This window comes from Oncorhynchus kisutch, linkage group LG24 (assembly GCF_002021735.2).
Source record: "Oncorhynchus kisutch isolate 150728-3 linkage group LG24, Okis_V2, whole genome shotgun sequence".
NCBI classification, from domain to species: domain Eukaryota; kingdom Metazoa; phylum Chordata; class Actinopteri; order Salmoniformes; family Salmonidae; genus Oncorhynchus; species Oncorhynchus kisutch.
The window spans coordinates 45,955,469-45,979,961 of record NC_034197.2 but is presented as its reverse complement, the minus strand read 5'-3'; the positions used below and the strand labels follow the sequence as shown (position 1 = coordinate 45,979,961).

The following is a 24,493-nucleotide window of genomic DNA, read 5'->3' as shown; positions in this document are numbered from 1 at the left end:
GATGAGAGAGAGAGACTTGTTGATGATAACAATAAGGGAAATTTGTTCATTGTGATATAGGTAAAGTATGGCTCACTCTCTCACACACACTTACTGAGTAGTGGCGGTCCCAGCAGTACCGGTCCACACTCCACGATGGTGACGAGTCCGACAGCTGAGGAGAACCTCTGGGCCCCGACCAGGTCCATCAGAGTCTCAAACAGAACTGCTGACAGCCAGCCGAACGCAAACCCAAAGAACACAGCATACACCACGAAGCCTACATAGTCCACGGACAGCGGTGCCAAGACGTGACACACCCCGTTATAGAGCACGGATGCAGCAAAGTAGTACTGTATCCTGGGTCGGACCCAGCGGGTGTTGGCTAACAGCCCCATAGAAGGACGGGCGAACATGTCAACAAAGGCGAGGATGGAGAGAAGCAGAGCAGCCTTCTCTTTACTGATGTCCTTACTCTTAGCGTAGTTGGAGAGGAAGACTAGGGGAGAGAACAGGCCAAAGAACATGATGACGTTGCCAAGGAGATACAGCAGGAAGCCGCGGTGTTTAAACAGCGTCAGGTCGATCACGGCATTGACACGCTGCATCACCGTCAGATTAGACTCCGCCTTCTTCACCGCCCCGTTCTCCGACAGTTGGGGGTCGGCAGGTTTGGGTCCAATGGGTCTCATCAAGGACCCGGCTACACAGCAGTTGAGCAGTAGACCACCTAGGATGAGGAAGGAGCCCCTCCAGCCAAACTGGTCAAAGAACCAGGAGTTAAGAGGAGCCAGCGTAGACAGGAAGACTGGGCTGCCCGCCATGGCAATGCCATTAGCTATAGGACGACGCTTATAGAAGTATTTACCAATCATAGTCAACGCCGGGTTCAGGTTGAACGCTAGACCCAGACCTGGAGAGGGGAGGGAGGCAATGATCAGTAAACTACTGTATTAGAAACATTTCCACATACAAATACAGGGTTGGTGGTACCTCCAATAACTCCGACACAGAAGTAGAGTTGTTGCACAGTGTTGCAGAAGGAAGCTGCTATCAAACCACTTCCTGACAGACAGCCCCCTAGCATCATGATTGGTCGACTGCCATAACGGTTCACCAGAATACTGCTAATTGGTCCTGGAGAGACAGGGGAGGGGGGGGGGGGGGGGTGAAAAAAAATGAGGACAGGGAAGGGCAAGAGACGGGGGAGGAGAGGGACAGAAGAGAATAATATTAGGAACAAGTTAGTTAGTGAATTAAAGTATTTATGTAAGGCCTCCTGAGTGGCCCAGTGGTCTAAGGCTCTGCATCACAGTGGTAGCAGTGCCACTAGAGATCCTGGTTTGAGTCCAGGCTCTGTCGCAGCCGGCCACGACCCATGGGGCGGCGCACAATTGGCCCAGCGTCCTCCGTGTTAGGCCGGCAGGGATGTCATTGTCCCGTCGCGCACTAGCAACTCCCGCGGGGGGCCGGGCGCAGTGTACGGTGTTTCCTCCGACACATTGGTGTGGATGGCTTTCGGGTTAAGTGGGCATTGTGTCAAGAAGCAGCGTGGCTTAGTTGCGTTGCGGAGGACGCACGGCTCTCGACCTTCGCCTCTCCCGAGTCCATACGGGAGTTGCAGCAAAGAGACAAGACTAACTATTGGAGGTTTACTTAGTAGCAATGCAAATATCATGGTACAGGTAAATAGACACTTTTTTTTATTTGACCTTTAACTAGGCAAGTCAGTTAAGAACAAATTCTTATTTTCAATGACAGCCTCCCGGGAAACAGTTGGTAAACTGACTGACAAAGAAATTATCAGTCTATAATTTTAATGGTAGGTTTATTTGAACAGTGAGAGACAGAATAACAACAACAAAAAAATCCAGAAAAACACATGTCAAATTTTATAAATTGATTTGCATTTTAATGAAGGAAATAAGTATTTGACCCCCTCTCAATCAGAAAGATTTCTGGCTCCCAGGTGTCTTTTATACAGGTAACGAGCTGAGATTAGGAGCACACTCTTAAAGGGATTGCTCCTAATTTCAGCTTGTTACCTGTATAAAAAACACCTGTCCACAGAAGCAATCAATCAGATTCCAAACTCTCTACCATGGCCAAGACCAAAGAGCTCTCCAAGGATGTCAGGGACAAGATTGTAGACCTACACAAGGCTGGAATGGGCTACAAGACCATCGCCAAGAAGCTTGGTGAGAAGTTGACAACAGTTGGTGCGATTATTCGCAAATGGAAGAAACACAAAATAACGGTCAATCTCCCTCGGCCTGGGGATCCATGCAAGATCTCACCTCGTGGAGTTGCAATTACCATGAGAACGGAGAGGAATCAGCCCAGAACTACAGGAGAGGATCTTGTCAATGATCAAGGCAGCTGGGACCATAGTCACCAAGAAAACAATTGGTAACACACTACGCTGTGAAGGACTGAAATCCTGAGGTGCCCGCAAGGTCCCCCTGCCCAAGAAAGCACATATACATGCCTGCCTGAAGTTTGCCAATGAACATCTGAATGATTCAGAGGACAACTGGGTGAAAGTGTTGTGGTCAGATGAGACCAAAATGGAGCTCTTTGGCATCAACTCAACTCGCCGTGTTTGGAGGAGGAGGAGGAATGCTGCCTATGACCCCAAGAACACCATCCCCACCGTCAAACATGGAGGTGGAAACATTATGCTTTGGGGGTGTTTTTCTGCTAAGGGGACAGGACAACTTCACCGCATTAAAGGGACGATGGACAGGACCATGTACCATCAAATCTTGGGTGAGAACCTCCTTCCATCAGCCTAGGCATTGAAAATGGGTTGTGAATGGGTATTCCGGCATGACAATGACCCAAAACATACGGCCAAGTCAACAAAGGAGTGGCTCAAGGAGAAGCACATTAAGGTCCTGGAGTGGCCTAGCCAGTCTCCAGACCTTAATCCCGTAGAAAATCTGTGGAGCTTAAGGTTCGAGTTGCCAAACGTCAGCCTTGAAACCTTAATGACTTGGAGAAGATCTGCAAAGAGGAATGGGACAAAATCCCTCCTGAGATGTGTGCAAACCTGGTGGCCAACTACAAGAAACGTCTGGCCTCTGATTGCCAACAAGGGTTTTGCCACCAAGTACTAAGTCATGTTTTGCAGAGGGGTCAATTACTTATTTCCCTCATTTAAATGTAAATCAATTTATAACATTTTTGACATGTGATTTTCTGGATATTTTTGTTGTTATTCGGTCTCTCACTGTTCAAATAAACCTACCATTAAAATTAGACTGATATTTTGTCTTTGTCAGTGTGCAAATGTACAAAATCAGCAGGGGATCAAATACATTTTTCCCCCTCACTGTAGCTGTAAAATACTTCTCAGAAAGTTTTAAACTGCCAAGAGGAGTAAAACAAGGTTGTCCACTATCGGCATATTTATTTATTATTGCCATCGAAATGTTACCTGTTAAATTGGATCCAACAATAATATTAAGGGTTTAGAAATCCTGGGCTTAAAAACAAAAATGTGTCATTGTACGCTGATGATTCCTGTTTTCTTTTCACAATTAGAATCCCTCCACAGCCTCAGAGGATCTAGATAACTTTTTCTAACCTCTCTGGATTAAAACCAAATTATGATAAGTATATATATTACGTATACACACACACACACACACACACACAGGTATATATATTACGTATAAGATCACTAAAATTAATGCAACTTGTACATCACCGTGTAGTTTACTAATAAAATGGTGTGACGGGGATGTGGACATACTCGGAATACATATCCCGAAAGAAATGATCTCACACCAAATTCATTTTATAGAAAGTTAGCAAAAATAGATAAGATCTTGCTACCATGGAAAGGAAAATACCTGTCTATTAATGGACAAAACAACCTGATTAACCTGTTTGGGACAGGGGGGCAGTATTTTCACGTTCGAATGAAAAGCGTGCCCAAAGTAAACTGCCTGCTACTCAGGCCTAGAAGCTAGGATATGCATATGATTGGTAGATTTAGATTTTTTTTAATTTTAAAGTTTCTACAACTGTTAAAATTATGTCTGAGTATAACATTTTACTGACAATTACATTAAGTTGATGCAAATAGTCAATATTTGCAGTGTTGACCCTTCTTTTTCAAGATCTCTGCAATCCGCCTTCGCATGCTGTCAATTAACTTCTGGACCACATCTGATGGCAGCCCATTCTTGCATAATCAATGCCTGCTTTTGTGTTAACCTGTGTTAATGAGAGAATCACTGACATGATGTAGCTGGTCCTTTTGTGGCAGGGCTGAAATGCAGTGGAAATGTTTTTGGGGGATTCAGTTCACTTGCATGGCGAAGAGGGACTTTGCAATTAATTGAAATTCAGTTGATCACTTCATAACATTCTGGAGTATATGCAAATTGCCATCAGACAAACTGAGGCAGCAGACGTTGTGAAAATGAATATTTGTGTCATTCTCAAAACTTTTGGCCACGACTGTACACCACACCTACCTTGTCAAAACACAACTGATTCTGAAAACAACCGATTGGCTCGAACGCATTAAGAAGGAAAGAAATTTCACAAATGTACTTTTAACTTCTCTAGGGTAGGGGGCAGCATTCGGAATTTTGGATGATAAGCATGCCCAAATTAAAACGGCCTGCTACTCGGGCCCAGGATATATGATATGCATATAACTGGTAGATTTGGATAGAAAACACAAAAGTTTCCAAAACTGTTAAAATAATGTTTATGTGAGTATAACAGAACTGCTTTGGCAGGCGAAAAACCTGAAAAAAATCAATTCAGGAAGTTTTTTTGTTTTTGTAGTTTTCTATTCAATGCCATTATAGTATCCATTGACTTAGGACTCAATTTGCAGTTCATATGCCTTCCACTAGATGTCAACAGTCTTTAGAAATTGTTTCAGGCTTGTATAGTTATAAATGAGGGAGTAAGACCAGTCTGAATGAGTGGACCCTGACATGTCAGAGCTTTTTCATGTTCAATCCCAAGAGAGTGCATTTCTTGTTTACCTTTTATATTGACGATGTTATTGTCCGGTTGAAATATTATAGATAATTTAGGCTACAAACAACCTGAGGATTGAATATAAACATCGTTTGACATGTGTCTATGAACTTTACGGATGCAATTTAGATTTTTTTGTTTGCCTGTTTTGACTGCGTTTGAGCCTGTGGATTACTGAAGAAAACGAACAAAACTGAGGTTTTTGGATATAAAGAGACTATCGAACAAAAGGAACATTTATTGAGTAAATGAATGTCTTCTGAGTGCAACCATATGAAGATCATTAAAAAGGTAAGGTTTTAAATTCTCTCTATTTCTGAGTTTTGTAACACTTCTGCTTGGCTGGTTACTGTTTGTAATAATTTGTCAACTGGGCTATGTTCTCGAATAATCGTAAGGTATGCTTTCACCGTAAAGCATTTTTTAAATCTGACACAGTGGTTGGATTCACAAGAAGTTCATCTTTAAACCTATGGAAAATATATGTTTTGATTTCTGAATTTTTATAACGAGTATTTCTGTATTTGAATTTGGCGCTCTGCAATCTCACTGGATGTTGGCCAGATGGGAGGCTAGCGTCCCACATACCCTAGAGAGGTTAACAAGGCCACCTGTTCATTGAAATGCATTCCAGGTGACTACCTCGTGAAGTAGGTTGAGAGAATGCCTTTGACAGCTTTGCACACTCTTGGCAAAGGGTGGTTACACTTTTTTGTTTCACACTTTTTTTGGTTACAACATGATTCCATATGTGTTGTTTCATAGTTTTGATGGTCTTCACTATTATTCTACAATGTAGAAAATAATTTAAAAAAATAACACATTTGGAATGAGTAGGTGTGTCCAAACTTTTGACGGGTACTATAGATCAACTCAAATTGTATTTGTCACATTCGCCGAACACAACAGGCTCCGTCCGGTACCTTACAGTGAAATGCTTACTTTACAAGCCCTTAACCAACAATGCAGTTCGGAAAAACACCTAAAAGAAAGTAACAAATCAAAGTAAATAATTAAAGAGCAGTAAAATAACAATAGCTATATACAGGGAGTACCGGTACAGAGTCAATGTGGAGGCTATATACAGGGAGTACCGGTACAGAGTCAATGTGGAGGCTATATACAGGGAGTACCGGTACAGAGTCAGTGTGGAGGCTATATACAGGGAGTACCGGTACAGAGTCAATGTGGAGGCTATATACAGGGAGTACCGGTACAGAGTCAATGTGGAGGCTATATACAGGGAGTACCGGTACAGAGTCAATGTGGAGGCTATATACAGGGAGTACCGGTACAGAGTCAATGTGGAGGCTATATACAGGGAGTACCGGTACAGAGTCAATGTGGAGGCTATATACAGGGAGTACCGGTACAGAGTCAATGTGGAGGCTATATACAGGGAGTACCGGTACAGAGTCAATGTGGAGGCTATATACAGGGGGTACCGGTACAGAGTCAATGTGGAGGCTATATACAGGGGGTACCGGTACAGAGTCAATGTGGAGGCTATATACAGGGAGTACCGGTACAGAGTCAATGTGGAGGCTATATACAGGGAGTACCGGTACAGAGTCAATGTGGAGGCTATATACAGGGGGTACCGGTACAGAGTCAATGTGGAGGCTATATACAGGGAGTACCGGTACAGAGTCAATGTGGAGGCTATATACAGGGAGTACCGGTACAGAGTCAATGTGGAGGCTATATACAGGGGGTACCGGTACAGAGTCAATGTGGAGGCTATATACAGGGGGTACCAGTACAGAGTCAATGTGGAGGCTATATACAGGGGGTACCGGTACAGAGTCAATGTGGAGGCTATATACAGGGGGTACCGGTACAGAGTCAATGTGGAGGCTATATACAGGGAGTACCGGTACAGAGTCAATGTGGAGGCTATATACAGGGAGTACCGGTACAGAGTCAATGTGGAGGCTATATACAGGGAGTACCGGTACAGAGTCAATGTGGAGGCTATATACAGGGAGTACCGGTACAGAGTCAATGTGGAGGCTATATACAGGGAGTACCGGTACAGAGTCAATGTGGAGGCTATATACAGGGAGTACCGGTACAGAGTCAATGTGGAGGCTATATACAGGGAGTACCGGTACAGAGTCAATGTGGAGGCTATATACAGGGAGTACCGGTACAGAGTCAATGTGGAGGCTATATACAGGGAGTACCGGTACAGAGTCAATGTGGAGGCTATATACAGGGAGTACCGGTACAGAGTCAATGTGGAGGCTATATACAGGGAGTACCGGTACAGAGTCAATGTGGAGGCTATATACAGGGGGTACCGGTACAGAGTCAATGTGGAGGCTATATACAGGGGGTACCGGTACAGAGTCAATGTGGAGGCTATATACAGGGGGTACCGGTACAGAGTCAATGTGGAGGCTATATACAGGGGGTACCGGTACAGAGTCAATGTGGAGGCTATATACAGGGAGTACCGGTACAGAGTCAATGTGGAGGCTATATACAGGGAGTACCGGTACAGAGTCAATGTGGAGGCTATATACAGGGAGTACCGGTACAGAGTCAATGTGGAGGCTATATACAGGGAGTACCGGTACAGAGTCAATGTGGAGGCTATATACAGGGAGTACCGGTACAGAGTCAATGTGGAGGCTATATACAGGGAGTACCGGTACAGAGTCAATGTGGAGGCTATATACAGGGAGTACCGGTACAGAGTCAATGTGGAGGCTATATACAGGGAGTACCGGTACAGAGTCAATGTGGAGGCTATATACAGGGAGTACCGGTACAGAGTCAATGTGGAGGCTTCATACAGGGAGTACCGGTACAGAGTCAATGTGGAGGCTATATACAGGGAGTACCGGTACAGAGTCAATGTGGAGGCTATATACAGGGAGTACCGGTACAGAGTCAATGTGGAGGCTATATACAGGGAGTACCGGTACAGAGTCAATGTGGAGGCTATATACAGGGAGTACCGGTACAGAGTCAATGTGGAGGCTATATACAGGGAGTACCGGTACAGAGTCAATGTGGAGGCTATATACAGGGAGTACCGGTACAGAGTCAATGTGGAGGCTATATACAGGGAGTACCGGTACAGAGTCAATGTGGAGGCTATATACAGGGAGTACCGGTACAGAGTCAATGTGGAGGCTATATACAGGGGGTACCGGTACAGAGTCAATGTGGAGGCTATATACAGGGGGTACCGGTACAGAGTCAATGTGGAGGCTATATACAGGGGGTACCGGTACAGAGTCAATGTAGAGGCTATATACAGGGAGTACCGGTACAGAGTCAATGTGGAGGCTATATACAGGGAGTACCGGTACAGAGTCAATGTGGAGGCTATATACAGGGAGTACCGGTACAGAGTCAATGTGGAGGCTATATACAGGGGGTACCGGTACAGAGTCAATGTGGAGGCTATATACAGGGGGTACCGGTACAGAGTCAATGTGGAGGCTATATACAGGGAGTACCGGTACAGAGTCAATGTGGAGGCTATATACAGGGAGTACCGGTACAGAGTCAATGTGGAGGCTATATACAGGGAGTACCGGTACAGAGTCAATGTGGAGGCTATATACAGGGAGTACCGGTACAGAGTCAATGTGGAGGCTATATACAGGGGGTTACTGGTACAGAGTCAATGTGGAGGCTATATACAGGGAGTACCGGTACAGAGTCAATGTGGAGGCTATATACAGGGAGTACCGGTACAGAGTCAATGTGGAGGCTATATACAGGGAGTACCGGTACAGAGTCAATGTGGAGGCTATATACAGGGGGTATTGGTACAGAGTCAATGTGGAGGCTATATACAGGGGGTATTGGTACAGAGTCAATGTGGAGGCTATATACAGGGGGTATTGGTACAGAGTCAATGTGGAGGCTATATACAGGGGGTATTGGTACAGAGTCAATGTGGAGTCTATATACAGGGTATTACGGTACAGAGTCAATGTGGAGGCTATATACAGGGAGTACCGGTACAGAGTCAATGTGGAGGCTATATACAGGGAGTACCGGTACAGAGTCAATGTGGAGGCTATATACAGGGGGTTACTGGTACAGAGTCAATGTGGAGGCTATATACAGGGGGTACCGGTACAGAGTCAATGTGGAGGCTATATACAGGGGGTACTGGTACAGAGTCAATGTGCAGGGGCACCAGTTAGTCCAGGTAATTGAGGTAATATGTACATGTGGGTAGAGTTATTAAAGTGCCTATGTTAATAGAGAGTAGCAGAAGCGCTCCAGAGGGGGAAGGGGGGGAGCAAGGCAAATAGTCCGGGTAGCCATTTGAGCTGTTCAGGAGTCTAATGGCTTGGGGGTATAAGCTATATATAGGAGCCTTTTGGACCTGGACTTCGCGCTCCGTTACCGCTTGCTGTGCAGTAGCAGAGAGAACAATCTATGACTAGGGTGGCATGAGTCTTTTTAGGGCCTTCCCCTTGACACCGCCTGGTAAAGAGGTCCTGGATGGCAGGAAGCTTGGCCCTGGTGATGTACTAGGACGTACATACTACCCTCTGAAGTGCCTTGCAGTCGGAGGCCGAGCAGTTGCCACACACCAGGCAGTGATGCAACCAGGATGCAACCAGGATGCTCTCAATGGTGCAGCTGTGGAACCTTTTGAGGATCTGAGGACCCATGCCACAAAAAAAAGCAGTCTCCTGAGGGGGAATAGGCTTTGTCATGCCCTCTTCACAACCGTCTTGGTGTGTTTGCACCGTTCTAGTTTGTTGGTGATGTAGACACCAAGGAACTTGAAGCTCTCAACCTGCTCCACTCCAGCCCCGTCGATGAGAATGGGGCATGCTTGGTCCTCCTTTTCCTGTGTTCCACAATCATCTCCTTTGTCTTGATCACGTTGAGGGAGAAGTTGTTGTCCTGGCACCACACAGCCAGGTCTCGGACCTCCCTATAGGCTGTCTGGTCGTCGTCGGTGATCAGGCCTACCACTGTTGCCATTGGCAAACTTAATGATGGTGTTGGAGTCGTGCCTGGCCATGCAGTCATGAGTGAACAGGGAGTACAGGAGGGGACTGAGCAATCACCTCTGAGGGGCCCCTGTGTTGAGGATCAGCATGGTGGATGTGTTGTTACCTACCCTTACCACCTGGGGGCGGCCCGTCAGGAAGTCCAGGATCCAGTTGCAGAGAGAGGTGTTTAGTCCCAGGGTCCTTAGCTTAGTGATGAGCTTTGAGGGCACTATGGTGTTGAACACTTGAGCTGTAGTCAATGAACAGCATTCTCACATAGGTGTTCCTTTTGTCCAGGTCTGAAAGGGCAGTGTGGCGTGCAATAGAGATTGTATCACCTGTGGATCTGTATGCAAATTGGAGTGGGTCTAGGGATTCTGGGATAATGGTGTTGATGTGAGCCATGACCAGCCTTTCAAAGCACTTCATTGCTACCGACGTAGCTATGACTTCCTCTGTTCTCCATATAGATCTCAGAACAGATCTATTTGACTTCCTCTGTTCACAACACTAATGACATGATAATGCCTGTCCATCCACCTGTAACACATGATCACTAGCTGTTGAGTGAGTCTACAATGTGATATGTACACATCTTTTTGTAAAGAGAACAGAAAGGGGTCAGAACGTCTAGGGTAAAGCACATTATGAGGAGCCCCCTGAACCAATCACACAATTTAGCATGAAGAGGACTTTCACCCCATCCTTTCTCACCTTCTCTCCCCCCCCCCCCCCATCTTCCCCTCTCTCCCTATTTTGATGTATTTTTTATGTTTTTAATGAAGACAGTATTTGTCTCTGTGTTTCAGTGATGACAGAAACCCCTTCGGGGAGATCAGATTCCTCCCCTACCAGCCCCCACTACTCACCTCCACCGTACATGCAGGCCAGCATGATAGAGGAGATCCATGAGACCTGTGAGGGAGTAGCGTCAAAGGTGGCCTCCAGCTCCTTGAAGAAGACAGTGATGGACTTGGGGAAGGCATAGGAGAAGCCGATAGAGATGAAGGCTCCCACCACCACCGCCCAGCCCCAGCCCCCCTCTGGAGGAGTGTAGCCCACCGGACCGCCCACCGCTGGGGCCATGCTGTCAGAGGGATAGTCCTAACACCCCCACACTGAAGGGTAGGTCACACAAACCCGTTTGAGGTCTTAATCTGGTAGAGGTTATAGTTATAGTCAGTCCTTCTCAGTCTGTAGCTACCATCAGGAATCACTTTGGACCTGCAGACAGAGACAGAGAGACATTTGAATGTTAGTCATTTAGCAGATGGAGGATTATTTAAGACACTGTTTGAAGAGGTTTCAGATGGTGAAGATACTGTTTGAAGAGGTAGGGGTTTCAGATGTTTTCGGAAGATGGACAGGGACTCGGCTCTCTTAGCTTCAGAGGGAAGCTGGTTCCACCATTTGGGTGCCAGGACAGAGAAGAGCTTGGGGTCGGAGGGCCAAGAGACCCGAGGTGGCAGAACAGTGTGCTCAGGTTGGGGTGTAGGATTTAAGCATAGCCTGAAGGTATGGAGGGACAGTTCCTCTTGCTGCTCCGTAGGTAAACACCATGGTCTTGTAGTGGATGTGAGCTTCGACTGGAAGCCAGTGGAGTGTGGAGAGGAGTGGGATGACATGAATTTGGGAAAGTTGAAAACGAGGCGGGCTGCTACGTTCTGGATAAGTTGTGGGGTTGTGGTGGAAAAATTACATTGTTATATGCTAGTGTTTCTTTTGCTGATGCAGGCTCGTCTTGTGTGACTCAGTCATAAGTCTGGGTGTACAGTTAAGAGCCGGGTGCGACCACAGTATGTGACATCCCATTTGTACTATCTGCAGGAACTCATCTGTGTGGAAACTTGCAGAAAGGGACAGAGAATTGTGGCAACGTCAGCTATCTTAATCTGCACAGACAAGCTAATCACCTTTTATATATTATTATGGCCCCCCCTTTTGCATCTGCTAACTGCCACATAGACAAAGAGGTCGGACTTTTCTATAAAAGCTGAGCCAACTGTTCGTTGGGCTCTTAACTCTGCACCATTGAGTGGATTGTTAACCGCTTCATTTTTGCAAATCTTATAATAAAGTTGTTGTTTGAAGAATCTACAGTCTCTCTTCTTCTGGTTAGAATTTCCACAAAAGGGTTTAACTTCTTGCGTCGAGCCATCCCGGATCCGGGATCGTGACTACAGCCTCAAGCCCATTACCATAACGCAACGTTAACTATTCATGAAAATCGCAAATCAAGTTAAATAAATATGTTAGCTCTCAAGCTTAGCCTTTTGTTAACAACACTGTCATCTCAGATTTTCAAAATATGCTCCTCAAAACAAGAATTTGCAAAACAAGCATTTGTGTAACAGTATTGATAGCTAGCGTAGCATTTAGCGTTAGCATTCAGCAGGCAACATTTTCACAAAAAACAGAAAAGCATTCAAATAAAATATTTTACCTTCGAAGAACTTCGGATGTTTTCAATGAGGAGACTCAGTTAGATAGCAAATGTTCAGTTTTTCCTGAAAGATTATTTGTTTAGGAGAAATCGCTCCGTTTGGTGCGTCACGTTTGGCTACCAAAAAAAACGAAAATTCAGTCATCAAAACGCCAAACTTTTTTCCAAATTAACTCCATAATATCGACTGAAACATGGTAAACGTTGTTTAGAATCAATCCTCAAGGTGTTTTTCACATATCTCTTCGATGATATATCGTTCTTGGAAGTCTCCTCTCTCCCCTGAATCACATGGATGAATGCGTGCAGCTTGGGGATTACGCAGCAATTTCGACAAAGGACACCGGGCGGACACCTGGTAAATGTAGTCTCTTATGTCCAATCTTCCAATGATATGCCTACAAATACGTCACAATGCTGCAGACACCTTGGGCAAATGGCAGAAAGCGTAGGTTCGTTCAGGGCACATTCACAGCCATATAAGGAGACAATGGAAAACAGAGCCTCAAATTCTGCTCATTTCCTGTTTGAAGTTTCATCTTTTCTTTACATAGTTGAATGTGCTGACAACAAAATCACACAAAAATGATCAATGGAAATCAAATTTATCAACTCATGGAGGTCTGGATTTGGAGTCACACTCAAAATTAAAGTGGAAAACAACACTACAGGCGGATCCAACTTTAATGTAATGTCCTTAAAACAAGTCAAAATGAGGCTCAGTGTGTGTGGCCTCCACGTGCCTGTATGACCTCCCTACAACACCTGGGCATGCTCCTGATGAGGTGGCGGATGGTCTCCTGAGGGATCTCCTCCCAGACCTGGACTAAAGCAAGCCAACTCCTGGACAGTCTGTGGTGCAACGTGGCGTTGGTGGATGGAGCGAGACATGATGTCCCAGATGTGCTCAATTGGATTCAGGTCTGGGGAACGGGCGGGCCAGTCCATAGCAGCAATGCCTTCCTCTTGCAGGAACTGCTGACACACTCCAGCCACATGAGGTCTAGCATTGTCTTGCATTAGGAGGAACCCAGGGCCAACCCCACCAGCATATGATCTCACAAGGGGTCTGAGGATCTCATCTCGGTACCTAATGGCAGTCAGGCTACCTCTGGCACAGCCCCCCAAAGAAATGCCACCCCACACCATGACTGACCCACCGCCAAACCGGTCATGCTGGAGGATGTTGCAGGCAGCAGAACGTTCTCCACGGCATCTCCAGACTGTCACATGTGCTCAGTGTGAACCTGCTTTCATCTGTGAAGAGCACAGGGCGCCAGTGGTGAATTTGCCAATCTTGGAGTTCTCTGGCAAATGCCAAACGTCCTGCACGGTGTTGGGCTGTAAGCACAACCCCCACCTGTGGACGTCGGGCCCTCATACCACCCTCATGGAGTAGGTTTCTGACCGTTTGAGCAGACACATGCACATTTGTGGCCTGCTGGAGGTCATTTTGCAGGGCTCTGGCAGTGCTCCTCCTGCTCCTCCTTGCACAAAGGCGGAGGTAGCGGTCCTGCTGCTGGGTTGTTGCCCTTCTACGGCCTCCTCCACGTCTCCTGATGTACTGGCCTGTCTCCTGGTAGCGCCTCCATGCTCTGGACACTACGCTGACAGACACAGCAAACCTTCTTGCCACAGCTCGCATTGATGTGCCATCCTGGATGAGCTGCAAGACCTGAGCCACTTGTGTGGGTTGCAGACTCAGTCTCATGCTACCACTAGAGTGAAAGCACCGCCAGTTTTCAAAAGTGACCAAAACATCAGCCAAGAAGCATAGGGACTAAGAAGTGGTCTGTGGTCCCCACCTGCAGAACCATTCCTTTATTGGGGGTGTCTTGCTAAATGCCTATAATTTCCACCTGTTGTCTATGCCATTTGCACAACAGCATGTGAAATGTATTGTCAATTAGTGTTGCTTCCTAAGTGGACAGTTTGATTTCACAGAAGTGTGATTGACTTGGAGTTACATTGTGTTGTTTAAGTGTTCCCTTTATTTTTTTGAGCAGTGTATTTATTATTGCCATCGAAATGTTAGCTGTTAAAATTAGATCCAACAATATAATTAAGGGATTAGAAATCCAGGGCTGAAAAACAAAAAATGTGTCATTGTACGCTGATGATTCATGTTTTATTTTATAACCACAATTACAATCCCTCCACAGCCTCAGAGGATCTAGATAATTTGTTTTTTAATCCAAAAGAGAAAAAGTATGATCAGTGTACTATATTACATATTGGATCACAAAAAAAATGCAACGTGTACTTGTAGTCTACCAATGGAATGGCAAGCCAGACAAAATTAAAAGGGCATTGCCCCAACTCTCCCTTGGTCTTTAGGGCAAATCTGGTCTGTGATAGGAGGGGGGGGTTTTCACACCTAGCTCGGCTATTAGACTATTCTTTAGTAAAGGTTGAATAGTCTATTGATCAGCTATTAGCCCCACCTTGCAACAAATAGATGTCTTTTTGTCGAGAGCAAAACTTTATTTTCAATCAAAAATAAATTGTTCTGAAAGCAAAAACGAGGCTTCAAAGTAAAAAAATAAAAATCGAATATTTTGTAATAGACCGCAAAACGTTATGCATTTTATTCCCCAAAAATGTTTTTGAAAACAAAACTCCAATTTAATTTCACCCTCCATTTTGTCAATTTTTTGAGTGTCAGTTTGGCTACAACCAATACTGTTCAGCCTTTTTTTCCGACACAAAGGAAGTCATAGCAGACACCTACGAAGAAGGACTGTGTGATGATGGCATCTCAGGTAAGCAGCACTGGGCGTTCTTCCGTCCAACTTTTAGCTGGTAGTTAAGCTCCTATGATTCAGTGTCAGCTCATAACATAACTATATTAGAATGATAAATGATGCAATTATTATTCTCGGGCTAACCAAAAGCATTTTACTACAAACACCTGTACTCGCCATATTGTGACTTCCGGCGCCGACAGAAATGGCCGCCTCGCTTCGCGTTCCTAGGAAACTATGCAGTTTTTTTCTTACATTAGTACCCCAGGTCATCTTAGGTTTCATTACATACAGTCGAGAAGAACTACTGAACATAAGAGCAGCATCAACTCACCATCAGTACGACCAAGAATATGATTTTCACGAAGCGGATCCTGTGTTCTGCCTTTCAACCAGGACAACGGAATGGATCCCAGCCGGTGACCCCAAAAAACGACTCCGTAAAAGAGGGAAACGAGGCGGTCTTCTGGTCAGACTCCGGAGACGGGCACATCGTGCACCACTCCCTAGCATTCTTCTCGCCAATGTCCAGTCTCTTGACAACAAGGTTGATGAAATCCGAGCAAGGATAGCATTCCAGAGGGACATCAGAGACTAACGTTCTTTGCTTCACGGAAACATGGCTCACTGGAGAGACGCTATCGGAGTCGGTGCAGCCAGCTGGTTTCTCCATGCATCGCGCCGACAGAAACAAACATCTTTCTGGTAAGAAGAGGGGCGGGGGAGTATGCCTTATGGCTAACGAGACGTGATGTGGTCACAAAAACATACAGGAACTCAAGTCCTTCTGTTCACCTGATTTAGAATTCCTCATAAATCAAATGTCGACCGCATTATCTACCAAGGGAATTCTCTTCGATTAAAATCACAGCCGTATATATATTCCCCCCCAAGCAGACACATCGATGGCTCTGAACTAACTTTAATTGACTCTTTGCAAACTGGAATCCATACATCCTGAGGCTGCATTCATTGTAGCTGGGGATTTTAACAAGGCTAATCTGAAAACAAGACTCCCTAAATTGTATCAGCATATCGATTGCGCAACCAGGGCTGGCAAAACCTTGGATCATTGCTATTCTAACTTCCGCGATGCATATAAGGCCCTGCCCCGCCCTCCTTTCGGAAAAGCTGACCACGACTCCATTTTGTTGATCCCTGCCTACAGACAGAAACTAAAACAAGAAGCTCCCACGCTGAGGTCTGTCCAAAGCTGGTCCGACCAATCTGATTCCACACTCCAAGACTGCTTCCATCACGTGGACTGGGGTTTCGTATTGCGTCAGACAACAACATTGACGAATACGCTGATTCGGTGTGCGAGTTCATTAGAACGTGCGTTGAAGATGTCGTTCCCATAGCAACGATTAAAACATTCCCAAACCAGAAACCGTGGATTGATGGCAGCATTCGCATGAAACTGAAAGCGTGAACCACTGCTTTTAATCAGGGCAAGGTGACCGGAAACATGACCGAATACAAACAGTGTAGCTATTCCCTCCGCAAGGCAATCAAACAAGCTAAGCGTCAGTATAGAGACAAAGTAGAATCTCAATTCAACGGCTCAGACACAAGGAGGTATGTGGCAGGGTCTACAGTCAATCACGGATTACAAAAAGAAAACCAGCCCCATCACAGACCAGGATGTCTTGCTCCCAGGCAGACTAAATAACTTTTTTGCCCGCTTTGAGGACAATACAGTGCCACTGACACGGCCTGCAACCAAAACATGCGGTCTCTCCTTCACTGTAGCCGGGGTGACTAAAACATTTAAACGTGTTAACCCTCGCAAGGCTGCAGGCCCAGACGGCATCCCCAGCCGTGCCCTCAGAGCATGCGCAGACCAGCTGGCTGGTGTGTTTACGGACATATTCAATCAATCCCTATCCCAGTCTGCTGTTCCCACATGCTTCAAGAGGGCCACCATTGTTCCTGTTCCCAAGAAAGCTAAGGTAACTGAGCTAAACGACTACCGCCCCCCGTAGCACTCACTTCCGTCATCATGAAGTGCTTTGAGAGACTAGTCAAGGACCATATCACCTCCACCCTACCTGACACCCTAGACCCACTCCAATTTTCTTACCGCCCAAATAGGTCCACAGACGATGCAATCTCAACCACACTGCACACTGCCCTAACCCATCTGGACAAGAGGAATACCTATGTGAGAATGCTGTTCATCGACTACAGCTCGGCATTTAACACCATAGTACCCTCCAAGCTCGTCATCAAGCTCGAGACCCTGGGTCTCGCCCCCGCCCTGTGCAACTGGGTACTGGACTTCCTGACGGGCCACCCCCAGGTGGTGAGGGTAGGCAACAACATCTCCACCCCGCTGATCCTCAACACTGGGGCCCCACAAGGGTGCGTTCTGAGCCCTCTCCTGTACTCCCTGTTCACCCACGACTGCGTGGCCACGCACGCCTCCAACTCAATCATCAAGTTTGCGGACGACACAACAGTGGTAGGCTTGATTACCAACAACGACGAGACGGCCTACAGGGAGGAGGTGAGGGCCCTCGGAGTGTGGTGTCAGGAAAATAACCTCACACTCAACGTCAACAAAACTAAGGAGATGATTGTGGACTTCAGGAAACAGCAGAGGGAACACCCCCCTATCCACATCGATGGAACAGTAGTGGAGAGGGTAGTAAGTTAAGTTCCTCGGCATACACATCACAGACAAACTGAATTGGTCCACCCACACAGACAGCATCGTGAAGAAGGCGCAGCAGCACCTCTTCAACGTCAGGAGGCTGAAGAAATTCAGCTTGTCACCAAAAGCACACAAACTTCTACAGATGCACAATCGAGAGCATCCTGGCGGGCTGTATCACCGTCTGGTACGGCAACTGCTCCGCCCACAACCGTAAGGCTCTCCAGAGGGTAGTGAGGTCTGCACAACGCATCACCGGGGGCAAACTACCTGCCCTCCAGGACACCTACACCACCCGATGCTGCTCTGTACCATCACTCATTCATAAATCTTTATGTACATATTCTTTATCCCCTTACACTGTGTATAAGACAGTAGTTTTTTGGGGAATTGTTGTTAGTTAGATTACTTGTTGGTTATTACTGCATTGTCGGAACTAGAAGCACAAGCATTTCGCTACGCTCGCATTAACATCTGCTAACCATGTGTATGTGACAAATACAATTTGATTTTGATTTGATTTGATATTCAGTTGATTTAATCTAACTTCTTTTATGGCAACTCGTAAGCAGGCCATGTCCTATTTGTTTCATAGTCGATATATAATCATATTTCATGACTGTAACGGTTAGCTTTGTTTACAGAGTGATGAAAGAACACAATGTGTCGGTCAGGGAATGCTAATATGAATGGGAATATGTCAGACCAGAAAGTCAGAGCCATTAAGGCGAGGATGCCCCATGTGGGCTTTAAGATGGTCAAAGGAAGTCTCAGAGCAATGGGTCATCGTGTACAATGGAGCAGAGTTAGGGAGTCTTCGTAGCGTTTAGAAGGATGCCCCATGCGGGCTTTAAGATGGGCCATCGTGTACAATGGAGAAGAGTTAGGGAGTCTTTGCAGCATTTAGATGGTGCAGGTATCATTGCCAGAATGATCCAGCTTCGTTGCATTGCTCGGCAAAGATACATAAATAATGAAGCAGGTTAAACATCTCTTTTAATTCCAATGTTTTTTTTCAAGATACAACAACAGGTAAGTATATTATTTTGTATACATATTGCCCCCCCCCCCCTTTTTCCTCCAAACTTAACGATGGTCATTATGGCCAAACAGTTCTATTTTTGTTTCATCAGACCAGAGGACATTTCTCCAAAAAGTACAATCTTTGTCCCCAATGTGCAGTTGCAAACCGTATTCTGGCTTTTTTATGGCGGTTTTGGAGCAGTGGCTTCTTCCTTGCTGAGCGGACTTTCAGGTTATGTTGATATAGGACTCGTTTTTACTGTGAATATAGATACTTTTGGGCCTGTTTCCTCCAGCATCTTCACAAGGTCCTTTGGTGTTGTTCTGGGATTGATTTGCACTTTTCGCACCAAAGTACGTTCATCTCCAGGAGACAGAACGCATCTGACGGCTGTGTGGTCCCATGGTGTTTATACTTGCGTACGACTGTTTGTACAGATGAACATGGTACCTTCAGGCATTTGGAAATTGCTCCCAAGGATGAACCAGACTTGTGAAGGTCTACAATTTTTTTCAGGGTTCTTGGCTGATTTCTTTTGATTTTCCCATGATGTCAAGCAAAGAGGCACTGAGTTTGAAGGTAAACCTTGAAATACATCCACAGGTACACCTCCAACTGACTCAAATTATGTCAATTAGCCTATCAGAAGCTACTAAAGCCATGACATCATTTTCTGGAATTTTACAAGCTGTTTACATACACTTAGTTGACTGTGCCTTTAAACTTCTGACCCACTGGAATTGTGATTGAATATTAAGTTAAATAATGTCTGTAAACAATTGTTGGAAAAAATTGCTTGTGTCACGCAAAGTACATGTCCTAACAGACTTGCCAAAGCGATAGTTCAACAAGAAATGTGTGGAGTGGTTGAAAAACGAGTTCTAAGTGTATGTAAACTTCCAACTTCAACTGTATGTCTAATAATGACATGATCTTCTATTATTTGTCCGTATGTGTCTGTTTTTCAGCATAAAGTACTCTGTAGCCACTTAGTGTGGACACCAGGTAAGACCACACACACAGTCTCTCTCCTTCACGTCATCCTTCTCCCCTTTCTCCCTAAATCCTCTAGGTTATATCAACTGTGTTGGTGAACCCCTCCCCCATGTGAACAGGCTGACAGAGGGCACAGCATGATGAGGTGAGAGGTCAGGTCAACAGGAAGTATTATTAAAGAGATGCTTTACATTGAAATACAGACAGAGATGTAGTAGTCCCAGAGTTAATGATCCAAGGTCCTTACCTTAAGGTTTTAAGAGTAGAGTAAGGCCATTCCAATTAAATCGGAATGGCCGATTAATTAGGGCCGATTTCAAGTTTTCATAACAATCGGAAATCTGTATTTTTGGGCGCCGATTAGCATTTTTCTTTTACACCTTTATTTAACAAGGCAAGTCAGTTAAGAACACATTCTTATTTTCAATGGCGGCCTAGGAACGGTGGGTGGGTTAACTGCCTCGTTCAAGGGCAGAAAGACAGATTTTTACCTTGTCAGCTCGGGGGACCCAATCTTGCAACCTTACAGTTAACTAGTCCAACGCAATAACGACCTGCCTCTCTCTCGTTGCACTCCACAAGGAGACTGCCTGTTACGCAAATGCAGTAAGCCAAGGTAAGTTGCTAGCTAACTTCTTACCTGGGAATATTGAAGACTCATGTTAAAAGGAACCACCAGCTTTCATATGTTCTCATGTTCTGAGCAAGGAACTGAAACGTTAGCTTTCTTACATAGCACATATTGCACGTTCTTCTCCAACACTTTGTTTTTGCATTATTTCAACCAAATTGAACATGTTTCATTATCTACTTGAGGCTAAATTGATTTTATTGATGTATTATATTAAGTTTAAAAAAGTTAATTCAGTATTGTTGTAATTGTCATTATTACAAAAACATTTATTTATTTTATAAAAAATAAATTTAAAAAAATGTATGTATTTTAAACACCTGGATAATGAACTTCTTTCAATAAAGCGTTTCACATTCTCCACTGGTTGAAATTAAGTATCTCATTGAAATACTATCCTGTGTCCTCAGATGAATGCAGATGAAGGGAGTTAGATAAGCATAGGTGTATTTCTGTATATATAAATTACAAATCAGCCTTTACTTAAATCATGTTTCTAGTCTATTGCATAGTTACAATGTGTAATCATTGATGTCCCAGGAGTGGTAAATACTGTTGAAGTGTATAATTGTAATACACACCTGCATCATTCAAAGAATTGAGTTTGATACACCTGGTATTGGATATGACTGAAAAAGAATGTCTTACTGAACCGCACCTTAATTTCCCAAGGAAGAGTACATGAGCAGTGAATATATTCAATGTACAGGCTACAATGTGGGAATCTCATGAGTGGTAAAAACTACAGTACATGTATATAGGACTTGCATCCTTAAGATGAACATTAAGAACAGTTCAGCGAGACAACTCAAAAGGTGAAATCCATAAAAAAAACACCAAGATAATGGAATTCATTGCCCTTGACAATCAACCGTTCCCTGTCGTGGGTGATTTTGGCTTGCGCGACTGGTCGAGCTTTTAATTTCACACGTCAAATAACACAGTTCTATTATAGAATGGTGTGTGTTCTGAATTTGCACATTCAAACCAAGCGCCACCACTACTATCAGAAGCACTGTCAAAGCTGTACAAATAAAGTCTGCAAACAAGCAAACACCGGCCATGAACGATGTGTTTACAAAACCACATTGGGAATAAAGCATAATTTGTTCGACTGCAACTTCTGGGGTGGCTAGCTTCAACTTGGTACCTAGATAGCACCAATACAACCGGCCTGAAAATGACCTGTAAAAACTGCAGTCATTTTCACTATTCTTAGCAATGATTTAGGAATCCCTTGTGATTAAGTATTAGCTAGGTTGCCACTTGTTGTTTGCCTATTGAAATTGAACTTTGAGCTACTTAACTTCTTTGGGGTAGGGGGCAGTATTGGGTAGCTTTGATTAAAAAATGTTCCCAAATTAAGCTGCCTGCTACTCAGACGTAAAAGCTAGAATATGCATATAATTAGGAAATTTGGATAGAAAACACTGACGTTTCTAAAACTGTTTGAATGATGTCTGAGTATAACATAACTCATATGGCAGGCAAAAACCTGAGAAAAAGAATCCAACCAGGAAGTGGGAAATCTGAGGTTTGTAGTTTTTCAAATCAGCACCCATTGAAGATACGGGGTAATGTTAGTTATGTTTCACTTCCCAAGGCTTCCACTAGATGTCAACAGTATTTAGAACCTGTTTTGAGGAATCTACTCTAAAGGAGGGGCTCATAAGGGCTCTTTGAGTGAGTGGTCTGGCAGAGTGCCACAGCCTTGGTCTGGCGCGCTCACGTGAAAGGTAGCTAAGTTACACTTCATTTGTACAGACAAAGGAATTGTCCGGTTGGAACATTAAATGAAGTTATATGTTAAAAACATCCTAAAGATTGATTCCATAATTAGGTTGGCATGTTTCTACGGGCTGCAACGGAACTTTTGAACTTTTCGTCCAACGCGACCTGAACGCGCTTTTGGATTTGTTTACCAAACACCCTAACAAAAGAAGATATTTGGACATAACTGATGAACATTATCGAAGAAATCAAACATTTATGGTGGAACTGGGATTCCTGGGAGTGCATTCTGATGAAGATTATCAAAGGTAAGTGAATATTTAAAATGCTATTTCTGAGTAATGTTGACTCCCCAATATGGCAGGTATCTTTTTGGCTGCTTTGTTGTCTAAAGGCTGTGCTCAGATTATGGAGAAAGTAAACCATGCAATAAAGTTCTTTAAATCTGACACAGCGGTTGCATTAACCTGTAGTGATGCCCAGCCCGTGAACGGGACCGTTATCATCATCTGACACTAATTAGCATAACACAACGGACATAAAAAATCCTAGAAAATATTCCTATTCATGAAAATCACAAGTTAAATATATTGGAACAAAGCTTAGCCTTTTGTTAAATCACCCTGTCATCTCAGATTTTCAAAATATGCTTAACAGCCAACGCTAGACAAGCATTTGTGTAAGTTTATCATAGCCTGCTACCTTGCTAGCAGCAGGCAAACTTGTCACGGAAATCAGAAAAGCAATCAAATTAAATAGTTTACCTTTGATGTACTTCGGATGTTTTCACTCACGAGACTCCCAGGTACATAGCCAAAGCAAATTTTTTTCCCAAAAGAGTATTTTTGTAGGCGAAATAGCACCGTTTGTTCTTCACGTTTGGCTGAGAAATCGCCCGGAAATTGCGGTCACCACAACGCCAAATTTTTCCCCAAAATAGCTCCATAATGTCGACAGAAACATGGCAAAAGTTGTTTAGAATCCATCCTCAAGGTGTTTTTCTAATATCTATTCAATAATATATCAGTCGGGACAATTCGTTTTTCACTCTGACCGATTGGAGTAATGGCTACCTCACGCAAGAATCTCTCTCAGAGCCACCATGTGACCACTTACGCAATGTGGCCGCCTACGGCTATTCTTCAACAGAAATTAGTAAAGCTACGTCACAATGCTGTAGACACCATGGGGAATACGTAGAAAGCGTAAGCTCGTTGATGGTGCATTCACAGCTAAATAGGGAGTCATTGGAACGCAGCGCTTTCAAAACCTGGGGCACTTCCGGATTGGATTTCTCTCAGGCTTTCACTTGCAACATCATTTCTGTTATACTCACAGACAATATCTTTACAGTTTTGGAAACGTTAGAGTGTTTATCGAAAGCTGTCAATTATATGCATATTCTAGCATCTTTTCCTGACAAAATATCCTGTTTAAAACAGGAACGTTTTTTTTCCAAAAATGAAAATACTGCCCCCTAACACCAAGAGGTTAAGGAGACGTTTATCTAAAGTTCCATGTATAATAGTCGTATGTTTATTATGAGTATTTCTGTAAATTGATGTGGCTCTCTGCAATATCACTGCATGTTTTAGAACTACTGAATATAACGCGCCAATGTAAACTCAGATTTTTTTTTATATATGAACTTTATCAAACAAAACATACATGTATTGTGTAACATGAAGTCCTATTAGTGTCATCTGATGAAGATCAAAAGGTTAGTGATTAATTTGATCTCTTTCTCCTTTTTGTGACTCCTCTTTGGCTGGAAAAAATGGCTGTGTTTTTCTGTGGCTTGGTGGTGACCTAACAATCGTTTGTGGTGCTTTCGCTGTAAATCCTTTTTGAAATCACACTGTGGCTGGATTAACGAGAATTTCCTTTAAAATGGTGTAAAATACCTGAATGCTTGAGGAATTTAAATTGAGATTTTTGTTGTTGCTGTTGCGGGGGGGGGGGGGGGGGGGTGTTGTGTGTTATGTGTTGTGAAGCTAGCCACAATAGGGGTTAGGCACAATAGTGAAATTTGTAGTTTGCCTTCAAAATAAAAGTACCTCTGAAAGTGGCTAGCTTCACATAGATGGTCCGACAACCATTAATCAAATAAGAACGGTTTTATAAATGAGGGTTATTTTAGATGATGACACCTAGCTATATGGTTAGATAGTAGCTATAGCTACTAACTATACATCTACTGAAACAGATGTCGTTTTGCTATGTTTCTGGGAAAGAACATTGTTTGCATCCATCAGCTAGCTAGCTTTTTAATGACCGGCACTGTAGGTACGCAAGACAACTTT

The 24,493-nt window shown here is 44.2% G+C and overlaps 1 protein-coding gene across 1 annotated transcript in view; it reads right to left on the bottom strand.

The window, feature by feature from the left end:
- LOC109869469 (monocarboxylate transporter 1) overlaps positions 1 to 24,493 on the bottom strand; it is a 48,442-nt gene that overhangs the window by 5,091 nt on the left and 18,858 nt on the right. Inside the window, exons 2-4 of the mRNA XM_020459647.2 lie at positions 10,835 to 11,189; positions 973 to 1,116; positions 95 to 892 (exon numbers count right to left, since the gene is read on the bottom strand). Of these exons, the coding sequence (XP_020315236.1) occupies positions 95 to 892; positions 973 to 1,116; positions 10,835 to 11,051 (1,159 nt within the window). The 5' untranslated portion in view covers positions 11,052 to 11,189. The remainder of the gene's footprint in view (positions 1 to 94; positions 893 to 972; positions 1,117 to 10,834; positions 11,190 to 24,493) is intronic.